General features: G+C 44.0%; 1 protein-coding gene across 1 annotated transcript in view; it reads right to left on the bottom strand.

Moving 5' to 3' along the window:
* The window catches only part of ANXA13 (annexin A13), a 27,130-nt gene that overhangs the window by 775 nt on the left and 8,215 nt on the right, over nt 1-18,140 (bottom strand). The window contains exons 2-10 of the mRNA XM_009323341.1: nt 12,923-13,001; nt 9,812-9,906; nt 7,962-8,132; nt 7,249-7,282; nt 7,088-7,167; nt 5,134-5,202; nt 4,814-4,915; nt 1,767-1,842; nt 821-933 (exon numbers count right to left, since the gene is read on the bottom strand). Of these exons, the coding sequence (XP_009321616.1) occupies nt 821-933; nt 1,767-1,842; nt 4,814-4,915; nt 5,134-5,202; nt 7,088-7,167; nt 7,249-7,282; nt 7,962-8,132; nt 9,812-9,906; nt 12,923-13,001 (819 nt within the window). The remainder of the gene's footprint in view (nt 1-820; nt 934-1,766; nt 1,843-4,813; nt 4,916-5,133; nt 5,203-7,087; nt 7,168-7,248; nt 7,283-7,961; nt 8,133-9,811; nt 9,907-12,922; nt 13,002-18,140) is intronic.

Raw genomic sequence — 18,140 nt, forward strand, 5'->3', positions numbered from 1 at the left:
GGAAAGAGGCACTTCCAGGAATATGGCTAAAAGAGAGGTTTTTTCCACCCACAAAAGTAATTTTCTGGTTACTACGGTGGGAGAATTAAATGCCATGTCTTGAGCTTTCCTGTGAAAAGGCACCAATGGCATGGGTCTGATCTTTATCACTGGGGGTTTTAAATGTTATCATGATTGGACTGTGTCTTAACAGAGAGACTACCCTGGAGCCTAATTTTTCACACTGTCGATCATTGAGAAATACGCTCTCCTCATCCCTCTGAACAACTCTTCCTCTGCACCAAGAGTGAAACAGCCCTGGGGTTACAACCTACACAGCTTACAGGGAAGGAAGACTTAAAGACTCTGTTTAAGGTCTCAAATGTCTTGTGCAGTTTGTCCTTTTTAAAATTACAATTATGTCCTTTGGCTCTTTATTTTTCTTCCCTCCTCCCCATCTGTTTTTCCCAGATGGAATCAGAGAGAATTGGCAACATATCTTTATATGCAATTCTCAATTTGGGAACTGCTGCTTTATCATTACTTAAATTTACTTTTACACATCCTTTTGGGGCCAGACCTCCCCATGGGTTAGTTTTAACCAGGTACAGCTGACTCCACTTGAAATTGCCTGCATGCTTTCTGCTTTAGTTCTTTTGAAAACAGAAATAGATGCAATATCAAAATTAGTGTTGCCTGGGTACAAAAGCAGAGTGTGGCCACTGATGTCATTGGGCTGAAATGGGTTGACTGAGTACATGATCTACCAGGACTCACTCCATACCCAGTTGTGTTTCTCCCAGAGCTGATGTGAGGCATTACAGGTTGCAGGGTACCCTACCTCAGCCCTGGTCACAAGGATGCGAATCAAGGTCTTTTCATCAGTCCCACCTCCTTTCATCGACTTGTGCAGAAGTGTAGCGAAGTATCCTGGGCAGTCTTTGGCACAGCTGACTAGAGAAATCAGTAAGAGGCTTCATTATACTTGTATATTTACACTTTGTGATACATCTTCAATGAGAAGGAAATAAGGAAGAAATAAAGGAAACTCTCTAGGGTTTATGCTCAGACATATGAGCTGGTAGGGCTTTCATTCTGTGACTGGTGCCCTGTCAGTATGCAAGGAGAAGTCTTGGAGTCTGAACGGGGACATACATTTCTCCACAGGGAAAGCATTTTACACAGTGAGATGGTCAGCACTGGGTACTCTGCCACTCCACAGTGAAAACGAAATGAATGGGAACGAGCATTTGCCCCTCTAGAGTTCCACTTGCCCATCTATTCTTGGGGTAGCTGATCACTCCTCAGTTCACAGGGGCAAGATCTGGGAGAGCCCAGATGCAGATGGATAACAGCAATACCAGTAAGCTAACCAGAGCCAGGGCACAGGCTTAAATATCTGTCACAGTCATCCTCAATGCTAAATTGCTGTCAAGGACCCTGTACATTTTTTGGTGGCTGGCTAGCACACTTCTGATGATGCCCAGGCATCCGCTGGAAGTTATCAACAGTCATGGCCTCAGGGGCAGCTTGGAGGTGGCCACCCTGCACTAGAGGGCAAATAATTTAGCTGCGTGGAGAGGAGCTGTGTCTATCAAGTTTTATTTCTAAAACCAAGGGGTCCAAATCACTACTGAAAACTGGGTCTTCTTTTCCTGACAGATATGTCAGCTCAGTTTAGGGCTATCTCGGTGTCTGTTGCCAGGCTGTACACAGACCCCCAACAACCAATGTCAGATGATGGCGAGAACTAGAAAAGAAAGCTCTTGACATTTTTTTTTTTTTACCAAGAGTGAGATAAGCCTTCTCCAGATCTCCAGATGTTTCACTTTTAATGGATTCTTCTATGTCCTTCCCACACACCTACGAGGACAACAAAAATGAGCCATCAGAGCCACTGTCTGTACATGTCATCCCACTGCCATAAAAACAGCATCAGATTTAGGACTGAATGGCAAAAGGACAATTCAGATCCTTTAGAGCCTTTCCAAGGGAGTAATTCAAGGGCAAATTAAGATCTCCTCCGGTGTAAGTGCTCACAGATCCACTGGCACCAAGAGAAGAAGGCCTACGCGGCTAGGTGAGGCACAATGGTTAAGAGATGGACAACCTAAATCAAGCAGTCGCATGTATCTGAGGGCTTCTAGGACAAAGAAGCTGCAGCTTCTTCTTGAGTGACCCCTAGTCAGGAGAAACTGTTCAAGCTTCCTCTGACACCTCTATCAAAGGCTCTGGATGGCTCCCACACAAATAAGATAATTTTTGGAGCTTTACCAGCTCTATGAAGTTTTGTTACTTATTATCTTTGGCTTCCCAGGGAAAGTTTACAAGCACTGCAGTTGTTCCCGAGTTTTTGTATTATTCTGTAGGAAAGGGGAAAAACAGACTGCCATTTCAAAACAGAGTTGATCCTGACTTTTGTGAGCTTCGTGAACCTCAAAGCCTTTTACTTTGCTCTGTTTTGCCTATCAGGATGGCCCTGCATGGTTCAAGACTCTAGCGGACTTTTAGGTCAGAGCTGGGAGACCACAGGTACAAGGTGGGAAGGGGTGCCTTCTGAGGATTTGGGCTTAAGTTCTGCAAACCCTCAACCTGGTTTAGATCTGTCCCTATTTATCTTTCCAAATGCAGAGAAGGACTGATGTTTGCATGGCTCTAATCTTGGCCCAATTCTACTTCAAATACAGCGAGGCAGGATGTGGTGGATCGGTTTGGGCAACCTGATCTGCTTGGCTTTAGGAATCAAAAAACCAAGGTAGCTTGGCTATCGGAGCATTTAACTGAACCCCCAGCGTTTGGGCCGCTCTGAGGGAGAGAGTATCAGTTAGTGACTGGTTTTGTTCTCCTGCCAGCAGCAAACCAAAACTTGGATTAAGCTGCAAACATTTTTCCAGCTATGGGTTCCTTATTGTGCTGACACTGAAATATGGCCTTGACTGGAGTTTTTTTCATCTTCAGCGCCTAGGGTTACAGTTTTCTGATGAACTCAGAGTCATCCTAGGGAAATTCAGGACTATCAGCCAGAGGCTGATAAGAATAAATGTCTCTGCTGAGCTTCCACTTCGCTGCCAGGAGAAGGACCTTGGATCTTCCATTGATTTGACTTTCTCAGGTCATTTCCAGGTGAGAGGTCTCAGTGGAGGTCAGTTCCAGGTCCAGGCATGAGTAAAATGTCCCTGGTGGGTGACACAGGGAGAAGTACCAGACAGCTGGGATCCTGCAACTTACTTTGCCTTATGCTTGGAGACAGAGGAAAGTGCAACAAAGTACCTGCACAGGCTGTCTGACCAGCGTGGGCAGAGAGGAAGAGGCTGGAGATGTGCCTCTGCCCAGCCAATAAGAGCATCTTATCCCCCATCTGAAGCAGGGGGATCAGGATGAGAGACCTTGCAGGCTCTGCTTTGGAGAAGGAGAGGAAAAGAGCAGAAAAGCAAAACCCTGCTTCAGGGCAGGACTTTGTGAACCTGTCCCTTTGCTGGTCCTCCTGCAGGAGTGGGGACACCCACCGTCGTGCAGCTGTGGGACGGAAACGACATTGTGACATTTATTTGGCTGGATGTTGTGTGGGTTATGAAGGAGAATAGGTTCTTCACTGGCAGAAGATACAGCTTTTATCCCCCATGTGTCATAGAATCATAGAATCATAGAATCATTAAGGTTGGAAAAGACCTCTAAGATCATCGAGTCCAACCGTCAACCCAACACCACCATGCCCACTAAACCATGTCCCTAAGCGCCTCATCTACCCGTCTTTTAAATACTTCCAGGGATGGTGCCTCACCCACTTCCCTGGGCAGCCTGTTCCAATGTTTAACCACTCTTTCAGTAAAGAAATTTTTCCTCACGTCCAATCTAAACCTCCCCTGGCGCAACTTGAGGCCATTTCCTCTCGTCCTTTCGCCAGTTACTTGGGAGAAGAGACCGACACCCACCTCGCTACAGCCTCCTTTCAGGTAGTGGGAGAGAGCGATGAGGTCTCCCCTCAGCCTCCTTTTCTCCAGGCTAAACAACCCCAGTTCCCTCAGCCGCTCCTCAGAAGACTTGTTCTCCAGGCCCCTCACCAGCCTCGTTTCCCTTCTCTGGACACGTTCCAACATCTCAACATCCTTCTTGTAGTGAGGGGCCCAAAACTGAACACAGTATTCGAGGTGCGGCCTCACCAGTGCTGAGTACAGGGGCACGATCACCTCCCTACTCCTGCTGGCCACACTAGTTCTGATACAGGCCAGGATGCCATTGGCCTTCTTGGCTGCCTGGGCACACTGCTGCCTCATGTTCAGCCGGCTGTCGACCAGCACCCCCAGGTCCTTTTCCGCCAGGCAGCTTTCCAGCCACTCTTCCCCAAGCCTGTAGCGCTGCATGGGGTTGTTGTGGACGAAGTGCAGGACCCGGCACTTGGCCTTATTGAATCTCATACAGTTGGCCTCGGCCCATCGATCCAGCCTGCCCAGGTCCCTCTGCAGAGCCTTCCTACCCTCCAGCAGATCAAGACTGCCACCCAACTTGGTGTCGTCTGCAAACTTCCTGAGGGTGCACTCGATCCCCTCATCCAGATCATTGATAAAGATATTGAACAGAACTGGCCCAAATAGTGAGCCCTGGGGAACACCGCTCGTGACCGGCCGCCAACTGGATTGAACTCCATTCACCAAATGGAATGTGTTTTTCCATAAGATCAGGATCCAGCCATATAGAAATGTTTTTCCAAGATTCTTAAAGCATTCAGAAGTTTTAAAATGGCAAATAAGGGATTGCCTGCTCTACATGTTGTTGTAGGGTCTGCAAACTACATGTTGGGCCCTATGCAACCACATCACAGAAGAGATTAACTCACCTTTTCATAGGCTTGAAAAGTAGCTCTCAGCTGACTATAGCTTCTCTTTGCTAAGACCACATTGAAAGCCAGCTCCTCTGTTCCCCAGCGGCCTTCTCCTGCCTTAAAGATTGCATGTTATTTTTTTGAAGTGCTTGTTTATTCACAGTAGAGACAAAAAGTCAGCCAGAGCCCTTGATCCACCAACCTCCAGCCTGTGACCCCCTCACTCATCTCCTTATGCTGCCATTGCCCCCGTACTTGGTGTGTTTAGTCACCCCTGAGGCAGCCCTTGCTGCGCAGCACGGGGCAAACAGGGATTTTTCCATAATTGCACTTACTTTATACAGATCTGTGGCATCTTGCACAGCAAGCTCTGCATTGACCTGTTGGGTCTCATCTCGGGTTGCCTACAGGAAAGGACATGACAGTAAAAAAACAGACCAAGTGCTGGTGACATTTCATAGTGGGAGGGAAGATTGTCAGCGCCCGGGCCTCACAAATATTTTGGTTATAGTTTTGCTGCCATCTGCTGACAATGCCTAGTAATGGGGCACGGTGGGACTTGGTGGTACAGTTTTGAATGTTCTGTTCACGTTTACCACAGCCCCTGGTTTTGCTGACTTTAGAGGTGAAGCCTGTGAGGTAGGGTTTATCTTCCAGTTTTATTTGCTGTGTGCTGGGACTCTTATGAGACTGCAACTCTGATGCCTCTGGAGCAGGAAGGGACTATCGGGGCTGGGCAGCTGCACGGCATTAGACCATACTCTGAGGATGCTCCCCCTGTGGCAGGGTGGCCTGCCGGTCCCCCTTGAGCTCAGCCTCCTTGCCATCCCATGGGTGCTGCCGCTCCCTCCCTCAGCCAGCACGTGTCCAGAGCAGAAAACAAAATCAGAGGAAAACCTGATCTGAGTTTGGAGTTAGCCTTGCTTTGAGGAGAGCCAGAACAGAGGAGCACCAGAGGTCCCTTCCCACCTGGCTTGTTCTTTCGTTCTGCTTTCTGCCATTTTTTGTGGGTATTTTTCCACTGGTGGGAAGTGGTAGTGTGCATGGCTAGATGTTGGGGTGGGAATGGGGCTGAAATGTGCAGAGCTGGGGCAGGACTGCCCCAAGACGGCCTTTGGTTTCACCCCCGGAGGGCTGAGCTGCTGGGTATGTACCGCTCCCTGGGCTCAAACTGCAAAGTTTCTTAGGAAAGCAGCTGGTGTATCCATCATCCAGTTACTGCAAAAAGGTTCCCAGTACCTGCAGTGAAGTGCTGATGGTTTTCGTGGTGCTGGATATGCCCTGATAACTGCAAAATATTTTCCTGACTAACCTATATACTCTGAGCATTCACTAACACTGCAATTCCTGGTAGAAATTATGAAGGACTAATCTATGAAAATAATCTATGAGTAATATGTGTTTTTCACTCCTGAGAATACAGCCCAAGAGGTTGAAGAGAGATGTATCCATGCTTTCCAAAATGGGAATCTAACTGTGGTGTATTTAGCAATGAGACTGTTTGTTAGGTCTTTAAAGCTTCTTCTACTTATTGAATCTTTTCATTTCTAAGGGCTGTCTGCTCAGACTGGCCACCACATTGCATTCCTAGGCATGATCCTACTCTTCATAGCTGTACTGTGTCTTTATGGAGATGTTAATTTTTTTCAAGCCTGTCAGAGTTTAAGGAGCGTCTGGACAATGCTCTTAGTCACATGATTTACTTTTAGGTAGTCCTGCGAGGAGCAGGGAGTTGGACTTAATGATCCTTGTGGGTCCCTTCCAACTTGAGATATTCTATGATTCTATGTAGCTGGTTTAAAGTAAAGTGTGTCCTACTGGAAAATATGCTTTTTTTTTGTGAACGAAAAATTAATAGCCATCTCTTTCTTACTTTTTCTGTATCTCTCTGAATTGTAAATTCCTCAGTTGGGATGGAAGTCAGAATCTGCTTGTTTTAGGCCAAATTCAGCATAATGTAGCCATGACTTTGAGTGGGTATTCTAGTCATTACTGTGGTATAAATAGTAATAAAACAATGCTGTTGTCTTTAAATTATTGGAATTTATAAAATTACTTCTGATTTTATACAACTCCTTCAGTTATATTAAAAAGCTATAAATATAGATTGTTTTTATCCTGAAGAATGCCTTTTGCTTATTATAATTACCTCATTATTGTACTACATATCATAATTACATTATTATAACTACCAGCTAATACTTATTATGATTACCCAGGCTAGACAGGATAGAGAAAAGGAAATATCTCTATCAGGTAGATGCGTAAGAGGAAAGCCCCCAGCCTTACCTCTAGCACAGTGACTAGTATCTTCTGTAGGGAGCCACTTGTGTCACTTTTAACATCAGACTCTAGATCCCTATCAAAGACTGTGGAGAAAAAAAATCTGTGAGGGTTCACCCACTGACAAAGGCTTTAAATGAAGGTGTTTGAAAGACAATACTACTTACGCCGTTTGTATGCCTCCTTTATGTTTACAATTTCCTAGGCAAATAAATCAAATAAATAAATAAGCAAATTAATAAACAAATAAGGTAAAATATTTATAAATAATTAATTAAATTAAATTAAATTAAATTACTTAATAAATAAACGAGCAAACAAAACCCCAGCAAGTCAGTACCATGCCCGTGTTGCTTGAGGCATAGCAGGCGTGGAGGCAGGAGAAGCCGAATTCCCATTCCCCCCTCATGCTGGGACTCACCGCAGCGCAGAGACACAACTCAAACCGAGCCCGGTTCAGGACAGCATTTCGAGGGATGCCTGACTCATGCAGGTGTCCCTCTGGTTTCACTTGCATTTAGGTGTAAGCTAAAGGGTTTTTTGGAGGAAATCATGTTCCTGTACCTGGCAGGAGCCACCTCTGAACAGTCAGAGCAGTGCCAAAGCTGCCTTTAACAGGCACCTGGGGATTTATCTATCAGTGTTATCTCTGTGCCATCCATGGGAGGTATGAGTCAGACCAAAGAAGGAATTTGAATTATATTGCTCTTAACTCCTGCAAGAGTTTCAGGCCCAGTATGGCAACCTTATGGCTGCAACCACTGACGACAGGCATTTCAGCTGCAGAAGCTGGTCTGATCCCTCCTCCTCCTTCTGGGGGGATACTCTTGGCGAGCTCTTTGCCCTGCTACCTAAGGAAGGTCACACATGGTGTCCCAACCTTATTGTTTCGTGTGCAGAGAATCTCGATCAGCAGCGACTCATCCGTCCCAGCGCCCTTCATCGCTTTCTGAAGCTCTCGGGCCTCGTACTCGCAGGGCAGGTCCAGCAGAGCCAGCACAGCCTTTTCGAAATTCCCACTCAGGTCTCCCTTCAGATCCTCTTCCAAATCCTGCAGGGATAGTCGGAAGGGTTAGCGCAAAAGCTGAGGTGGGATTAGAGGATTTCTTAATCTGTTTCAGGGAATTTAATGACTTCAAAGCTTCTTCTGTACCAAAAAGGAACAAAAACATAAAAAAGCCTTTTTTTTTGCAAAATAAATTCCCTAAAATTTTTCATTTCAGATTGAAAGAAATGATTGTCCCATCTTCAAATACCAGTCAATATCAGTCCAGTTTTGACTCTTACTTGTTTAATTAAATGCAAACTAGTGTTTTTAAAAGCTTAACAGGAGACTTTACTCTGAAACACAATGCAGAAACTTCCTGCTTCAAAAGAGCTGCAGCAGAAGGGATCAAACTTACCAAACTTCTCTTCCAGTTTTGGTTAAAATTGACTTACTGGAAAAAGCAACAAATTTCTACAAAGTGCTTTGGTGCCAAGCAATCAGCATTTTTTCCACCAAAAAAAAAAAAAATCAACCTTCTGTGATATGATCTACTTAATTCAAAATTTAGTAAGACCCCGAAGAAGAGCTGGCTAGTGTGTGTACACTCGGAAGGATGCCTACTGATGATTTATTTGAAGCCCTATCTGCAGTTAACATTTCCTGTGGTATGGGAAGTACTTGATAAGTTCAGAACAATGAAAAAGAAGCCCAGCTCTAAATCTATTGTTCTTAAATACCCTCTTACACAATCACAAGTGAACACTCAATCTATTCAAGTCAGAGGCTGACGTCGGTGTTGGAGCCATTTCAAGGCATGCACATTGAACCTTGCTTCCTGGAGCAGCAAGAGAGCGAAATGGTACAACTTGCAGCTCCTTCCTGAGAGCTTCAGGCTGCCCAGGCAAACGAGAAGGGCTGCTACATGCTGATGTAACTGGGAAGTCTCATGGCATTTGCTCATTTCTAATGCCTATTTTTATTAATCCTCATTATAGAACTAAATCTATAGTACTTATGTAACCAAAATCTTTATCATGCTTGCTGTAAGTTTTACATATACAAGGCTTTCAGGTTCAGTGCTGCCTGTCTTATTAACATTAATTAATGACTAATGAGCAAACAGGCCTTAAGAAAATACCAATTTAATAATAAGCTCTGCAGTATTCAGCTGTTTACCTAAATAATATGTTGGAAGCTTTATTTTTCTTACATGCAAAATCATTATGGCAGTCTACGTTTCCTCCTCCAGAAATCAAGTGCCCAATGACACTTCTCAGTTTTACAATATGTATTCTACCTAATCACTGGAAGAAATCAATACTACATCTATTAAACTCAACAAAAATATGATGTAAGATTAAATAGTTCCTCCGAATTTGCATCTGGTCTGAGAGGGATTTTGACTTAAAATTTCCCTTTTACATTAATTCCTTTTTCTGAATGTGCTGAAGATGAACACAAGCTGAAGTATTTTTTATTTCAGTGATGAATTATGTTCTAGTTCTCCCAACTTTGATTAAAATGCTCTGATCTGGTTAAGGCTGATTTCAAGAAGACTCTGAGGTCTAAGATTAGAAATATAATCAGTATTTTAGGAGATAAAATAAATTGCTGAATCAGACACTAACTGGTGTTCTCCTTGAATCCACTGTGCCCTTGGTATTTTCAAAAGCAGAGGCCTGTAGGCTATATTTCTAGCAGGCATGCAGTTTGAAACAGAGAGGCCATTTATTTCAAAATACCTTGCTATAGAGAACCTTGTACTTCTGTTTTATTTGTTGTCTCTGCTCCGATGTTCGACTCGACAAGACTTCAATAATTTTCTTTTCATCAGTTCCTGAAAAAGAAGTTGTGCATAGGAATTATTTAATCAGGAATCTAATGCAGAGGAAAGAACACATCATCTCTAAAGAGAAAAAAATTGCTATACATATATCCCCACTGGTGCCAACTTTAGGATTTGTAGCATCTAAGATTCTTTCAAGGATATATTTAACTGTAGTCAGCTACAATGTTCAGACCATAAAATAAAAGTTCACTATCTCGTGCTGCTCATATTTTATCAGGGAAATTGAGTCTTCTGTTTGAGAAGGTGAGACACTACTCCTAAAATCAGGCTTTTGCCTGACATACATGTAGGCTGACATACATGTTTCTGGTGGTAATGCTTGTTTGAGTAGTCCCAAGGGATCAGCCACCAGATCCAGTTCATTAAGCATGTGAATGCTTGTGCTGGCACAACAGAACGAATGGCGTGGGGCGAGAGGCCAGGGTAGGTGAGGATGTGTTTAAATCAGCTTCATTAACCCACAGCCTGAATGTACAGCCTGTACAAAATGGGTTGTGCTTTGCGCTAAATGGAGTCAGGAAAAGGAGCAGGAACCAGCCTTCATGGTCTGAGTCTCTGCTGATGCTGTTTGCTTGGCAAAAGGAAGTGAGAGTGAAGTGGGAGCACGGGATGCCCCAGTGATGGGCACCAGAGCAGCTGCATCTCCTGGGAACCCGCGGGGGAACTGAACACACAGCACCCCTCTGGGAGAAAGCTTTCGGGCAGCTTTGAGCTGTACCTTATAGAATCATAGAATCATAGAATCATTAAGGTTGGAAAAGACCTCTAAGATCATCGAGTCCAACCGTCAACCCAACACCACCATGCCCACTAAACCATGTCCCTAAGCGCCTCATCTACCCGTCTTTTAAATACCTCCAGGGATGGTGACTCAACCACTTCCCTGGGCAGCCTCTTCCAATGTTTAACCACTCTTTCAGTAAAGACATTTTTCCTCACATCCAATCTAAACCTCCCCTGGCGCAACTTGAGGCCATTTCCTCTCATCCTATTGCTTGTTACTTGGGAGAAGAGACTGACACCCACCTCGCTACAACCTCCTTTCAGGTAGTGGGAGAGAGCGATGAGGTCTCCCCTCAGCCTCCTTTTCTCCAGGCTAAACAACCCCAGCTCCCTCAGCCGCTCCTCATAAGACTTGTTCTCCAGACCCCTCACCAGCCTCGTTGCCCTTCTCTGGACACGCTCCAGCACCTCAACGTCCTTCTTGTAGTGAGGGGCCCAAAACTGAACACAGTATTCGAGGTGCGGCCTCACCAGTTCCGAGTACAGGGGCACGATCACTTCCCTACTCCTGCTGGCCACACTAGTTCTGATACAGGCCAGGAGGCCATTGGCCTTCTTGGCCGCCTGGGCACACTGCTGGCTCATGTTCAGCCGGCTGTTGACCAACACCCCCAGGTCCTTTTCCGCCAGGCAGCTTTCCAGCCACTCTTCCCCAAGCCTGTAGCACTGCATGGGGTTATGCTTTTCATGGAAGCAGCTTACTAAAGGCAATGGCCTTGTTCTTGTACTTTTCTTGCCCTCAGCCATATAAACAGATGTTTGCACTAAACAAAGCTGTTGGAAGGCATTCGTTATGTTTGTGGCTAATGGGACAGGACTGCAGCAATGCTACCTGGATGCCCAAAAGACACAATAGAATAGCTATTGCATTAACACACGTGTCCTGGTGCACTTTCATTTCAGGGCCAGCAGCTTGCCTCAGGCATTATTTCTTCAAGACAGATTTTGAAATGGACAATGTGTTTCAGGAGGGATCTATGACCCTGCAAGTGATGGAGACTGCCAAAATGCCCAGAGCATATAAAGGGTTTAGATGGCTGATCAAAGGCATCAAGCCATATGCCAGGTTTGCTGATGCATGCATGTCACACTGGTGGACACTGCCCCATGCTCTGCTTGTGGTCTTCTGTCTTTCGCATCGACCTACTGGGCTTTGTGCTGTGCCTCATCTCACGCTCTTGGGAGCAGGGACCAACAAGGGTTTCTCAGGAGCTACCAGTACAAACGATAAAAATACAAATGATATTGGCATTCAGCAGCAGCTGATGCATTTTCATCCCTGCATTTCACCACCGGGTACATATAGGACAAGCTTAGGGCATCTTGTCCAGTTCTTCCTGCTTAGAACCAAGAGAGAAGGCATGGTCCAATTTTACAAGGAAAAGCACTGCTATCTGACAATGTGGGGTTAAACTCTCAGTAGGAGAGTTCTCTGGGGAACTGTCTTGAGGGGGCTCTGTTGATAGGACAAGAACAATTCCTAAAATTCAGGCACTTAACTAGCTACTAGCTACGCCAGGAAGAAATGCTTAAATACATGTTTACCGTGCAAACGCCTGGAGTGAATTAATAACTTACTGCTCTCATGTGCTGCTTGGCTGTTCTTCCTCTATCGGACATTGTCACCTCCACAGACCTGAGGATCCCATGAACACTGTGCATTCCTCATTCACACCAGTGCACAGTCAGCCAGCTTACTTTAAACTACCTTAGAAGATGGTGGGAGCCAGTATTTTTGGTTAAAAATCACTGATGCAGACTGAGGACCATCGTATATTCCTTTCAGCTGATGGAGCTGCAGTGAGCTTTGATGAGCATATACGGAGGTGGTGAAGTGTTTGATTGGTCCTTGAAGGCCTGGGAAAGGACATATAACCATGACCTTAATCTGACCTGACTAGCTGGACCCCATGACTGTCATATCAGCCTCGACAGCTTGATGTTCCTCTCGCAGGGAGCAAATATCATGTTTATCCCAATCCCCTGGAGCCAAGCAATTATCAACCTAGATCTTACCAGTCTTAGGAACAAACTGGCTTCCCTTCCCATCTATTTTAATCATATAAAACTTCATGGGTGTGCATGTTCTTTGAGTCAATAAATGACAGAAAGCATAAAGATTACCTGAAACTGGTTGAAACAGTTGTTTTTCCCTAAGTTTATGTATATGCTCTTTATAATCTTGAATTGCCCTTTGTATAAAAAACAAGAGCTTTCTTACCTGCTCCTTTGCAGGCGCTATGTATTTTCTTGGCATCTCGGTCTGCATCAAACCCATGATGATGGTGTTTATTGGTTGACTAGGAGAACAGAGACACAACAGATAAATGGGAAACAATTTTGCATTAGTCTCTCTGAATGAAAGCAGTTTGGGCCAGGTTTTTGCTTGACCTTTGTTCATATAATCTAAACTGTGAAGTTCGTGCTGGGCTTTGCTGAAATACTGTATCTGTCACTAGGGCTCCTAGAATCAGTCCACAAATAGCTGTCACCACATGACACGGTGCTGATCCTATATAACTTTGTTCTGCCAGTTCAGGCTTATTCAAATAATTTAAAGGTAATAACTTCACACTAGGCATCTTCATGCCAGATCAAATATTATTTGTTTGTACCACTTTAACAATAGGCCAATATAAACGCCTTATCAGATGCATACAGACCCATGCCCCGTCTCTGTAGTACGTTTGTATGTACTAGCAGCTTACAATCCCAATCGGCTAAATAAAAACTGGTTGTGCAAACCCTTCTTGCATTGATGCATTCATGCAAACAAGATAATTGGAGACAAATAACATGATAAAGCTGGTGGTTTGGCTTTTTTTTTTTTTTTTTTTCAAAATATTACATCTGGTTACCTTGAGCTAAATCTATCTGGGATAATAACTCAAAGTCCACAGCCGCAGCAGCAGTTTACAGCCTTACATATCACTGTAAACAGAAAACCATGCCTGTTCCTACTAATCTGACAAGCCGTGAATCACAAGGGCTGAAATGCTGGTACACCCTCTATTCTTCTATTCTGCTGTTTCTCAGACAAGGGTAGAAATATCTGAGACCAGGAGATCAGCAAAGTTTTAACCCCTGTAATATCACGAATCAGATCTTTTAAATGCCTGAACTCTAAAATAATACTGGAAAATAGGTCCTAGGCTCCCAAATCAATTAGAACTTAATGCACACCACGTACTCGGGGTGGCGGGTCTAAGTGGGCATTGCAAGTGCTTTGGCATTTCCATTCAAATAGCAACACGTGGATCAGGCTACTTGCTTTGCAGGGCTGCCAGGCACTGGCACCACCACTGTTAATTAAGGGTTATGACACCCCAGGGCATGGCAGTCTGCTCTCCACTAAATTAAGGGTTATAACACCCCAGGGCATGGCAGTCTGCTTTTAAGCCCTTCTGAAAATGCCGCAACCCTACTGAAGAGCAGAAGAGACTAAATGGCTGATTAGTCTCCTTGTCTATGGGGACAGCACAGGGCAGAGACGATTCCTGAAAGACGTTAGGCACAAGATCATTCTGCTTGTGGGATAAAGAGAATTTAGCCATATGGCTGTGGGCCATGCTCTGCCACGTACCCATCTGGCCAGAGAATGAACTGTTTTATTTACAAGTATAGATATAGCCTGGAAGTCTGTTAGTTGGTAATCTTCAAAAGTTTCATGCTGTGATCTACTAGCTCTGGTGGAAGAGCTACAGCTCTGGATAAAGAAGTCTTCTGTCAAAAGACAAAGGGTCTTTTTTCAAGGAGAAAACCCAAATCCAGTCCCTACACTGCTTTATCAATGTACCTTTGTGACAGACTAAAGACCATTTAGGTACCTGGCTTTTCTAATGCAGTCAGCAGCTAGGATACAACTTACTGCTGATGGTAGCTGCTGCAGTGCAGCCATCTCACTGAAATGGAAAGTTATTTTTACAACAATAGAAAGTGGTAAGGTACAATAACAACGCAATAATTTCTCTCAGTCTCCACAGCACAAGGTAACACTTTCATTGCCACATCATTATCACAAATGTTGCTTGTAAACATGTATCCTATTGTATGTTCTGACACACACACACACACGCTTCTCTAAACCTGTCAAATAAGGTGGAAATAGATGCATATAAGTAACTAATCTTTTCTAGCAGGACATTTTATTTAACAGTCGTCAAAATTCTCAGGAATTTTGTCAAAAAGGAAAGGGAAAAGCATGAAGTTAGAAAACAGATGCACTGATCATGGTCTTTATCCAAAATGAATTGCATTCACATTTTTCTATTAAGATAGGGTTTACGTGCTTCTCCTTTGATGGAATCATGTACAAAAGATATCTTTTTGCACAACATGCTTGAAAATTAAGCAGCTCTAATTTCTTTCTTCTTTTCTGATTGCTGCCCCCTCATTCCCATTCTTGTGAGAATAAAATTCACCTTTGTTCTCTGTAATACCAAAATAAACAACGACAGCTAACCAGACTCAGTGGGTAATGAATTTGGGGGAACAGAATAATGGGATCCCACAATACAATGAAGGTCTATTCTGGATATACAGACCCAGGATGCAAATTCTGCATGCACAATGGGCCTCTCTGCCGGAGAGTCGTACAGGCACAGTGTTGACACAAGGAATGTGGTCCAGGTGCTCCTCAATGCGTGGCAGATTCAATGAGCATCATGGTGTAGCATGGAGAAGGATGCTCTGCTGCCTGTTCAATTGAGCGTGCCCCGTAGACAGCAGTGTGTGGTGCTAGTATGGTATTCCCCCCTCCATAATACCAAGTTTAACATGCAAATTGTTTTTAAACACTTCAGTCCATACTTTAACATATGATTGGCAGTATTGTCAGAGTTACCAGTATGTTGGGTAAGGTGCTCTTGATTACTTCTTGCATCTGTATCATGCACCCTGCAACAATCCCAAGGGACACTGTAAGCTGGAGAGACAGTATGTCTGTATCATGCACCCTGCCTTTCCCCTGCACCATGTGGAAAGCTTTTCGTAGGAACAGGGTACAATATCTGAATGGAGTAAACGATGGTGACATTAAGCTATCATTATTTTGGCTCTATAGTGTTAGTATGCTTTTCAGATGATGTTCATGCCACTCATAGTTTATCTTGCTGTCTGTGTCAGGCAGCCACTGCTGAAGTTATTCTAGTTGTTTGCAAAGCATTTCTTTGTGAGGGTAGGGACCAGAGAAGCAGCTGAAAAATCAGCAAAAAAGGGGACAATCCTGGAGCACAAAATACAGAGAAAAGTGCTAACATATCAAATGCATAGATTTGACTACTTTGTAGTAGTATCCAAGTGCTATTCTAATTTATAGACCCCCAAATTCACTCCAACAACATGAGTTGAGAACTGTTGCTCCACGTTCACTTCCTCCTGACCTGGGACAGAAGATGCACTGGTGAGAAGTGAGAGGAAAAAGGCTTCATCTGGCATTTGCTCCCACTTTTTAATCATTCAGCCCGGACAGAAACACCTACACAAACACCCAAAGGCAAGGAGCTGGTTTGTACTTTGCTTTGCTTTACCCACCAGCAGTGCTGGGCTGTGGGTATTGCCCTTATCATGCTAATGCTGCCGCCTCCGCAGCTCCCACTGCCCCAACCCTATCCGGGTGCACCTGGTCCTGGTAATGTCATCACAGGACTTTGGAAGAGTGGTTTGCTCTTTTATGCCTTGATGGCTGGTCAGTTATGCTCGGGTTTTAGCGAGTCCCTAACTCCTAGGTGCAGCTTGTGTTCGTGTGTAGCACAGTTCCAACAGATAGGAAAATGGTAGCACCAGCAACTGAGATAACATTGTGGATTTATGCAGATTCATAAAGACATAAATAAAGAAACATATTTCTTTTCAAGGGGAAAATCATCCGGAAGGGAAGGAAGGTCTGTTTGTTAATGATGTTCAGGACATGTTTGTTTTAAAGCACCAGAGGAAGTCTCCGTCTTCAAATAAATCACTGTAAAACATTAAAGGATGTGCCTGGGAGATACAATTTTTACAGTACTGTGTGTAATACTAGCATCAGCTTTATAGATAGGAAATCTGATATGCTGGGTAAGTAACTGTCAAGGCCAACTCCTGAGTCATCTGGAAAGCCCTGGTTAAAATTCACTACCTGCTGGGTCCCAGCCTTGTTCTCGCCCACGCAGGAGAGGGAGAGCTGTTTCAGAACTGTACTGCTTCCTACCCTGTGGATTTTGACAGGTGGATTTTCCTGCAAGGGACAAATGGCAAAAGAAATAGGTGTTTAATACCATTTGTAACATTTGTAATATGGGCAGAGTCACTTCAATATAGTTCTTGTTTTAGAGTTAGGATCTTAGATTAGAGTAGTTAATGACTTACAAAGGTTACAGCAATTTTGGTGATAGCATGATGTGGAGTCTGAAACATCAGGTGGAGAGACTGCATATAAATTTTGCAGCTGGACATAGGGTGTAAGGGAACTTGCTCTCATAAATTGGTCCAGCTCCATCTGTTCTGTTACTTCATTTTCTTCTACATTTCTCTCCAATACTTCTATATTAATTAGTGTAACCAGAGTTCTGGTGGTAAGAAATCCTCTTTTCACTTCCAGCCTAGCTGTATTCATGGCCTGTGTCCACTTGTTTTTTCTGCCAACAGTGTTCCTTAGCTTAAACAGTTTTTGCCTCACTCAAGCATATTTTAAGATAACAATCATTTTCCCTTGCAGCTTTGGCTAGAATTGCCACAGAGTTATTTCTATTAAACTGGATAGATTATAACTGATCTAAAACTAACACTTCTACCTTGTTATAAAGCACACCAAGTAGTTTTTCCAACTGTAAATTACATTTGACTTTAAGGAGAAGTAAGATGAGTTTATAGTTGAAGATGGTCTGCAATGCTTAGAGAAGCATTTGGAGACTGTTCTTTGATATTTCAGCATGTGGAGCTCTTATGGTGCATAAATAAACAGTTTAACAAAAAGGTCAGCAAAACCAAGAAAGACATGGAAGGGGGAATAAGAGCTCTGGTGGATTCAAGGCATCAGTAGTTAGAATTGGTGGGATGTTGCAATACATTGCAGACATTTCTGAAGACAAAATCTAGTATCTTCCTTGAGCTAAAGACAATTAAGCTTGCAGTAGATACAAAGTGCTCATCTCTCAGAAGACAAGAACAGAAGAAACACTGCCATGAGCATGCCAGGTAGCTTCCTGTATTGCAAAAGAGAGACAATGTACCCTACCTGAAAATAGTTGATAATACAGCTGAGCAATCACAGCTATTTCTCCATTTCCATCATCTCAAGCAGATGCCACAACCATGCTCAGGAACAGCCGTTTATGGAGGAGTAACGTCAAAACAACAGAAAAGGTAGCTGCTCGGGATGCTGCTGACAGTGCTCGCCCGCTGCAGCTCGAACACAGATCAACGCTGATGATGTGCATGGATAAATGCAGACACAGATCCTT

The sequence above is a fragment of the Pygoscelis adeliae genome, unplaced genomic scaffold, assembly GCF_000699105.1.
Source record: "Pygoscelis adeliae isolate BGI_AS28 unplaced genomic scaffold, ASM69910v1 Scaffold103, whole genome shotgun sequence".
NCBI lineage: Eukaryota > Metazoa > Chordata > Aves > Sphenisciformes > Spheniscidae > Pygoscelis > Pygoscelis adeliae.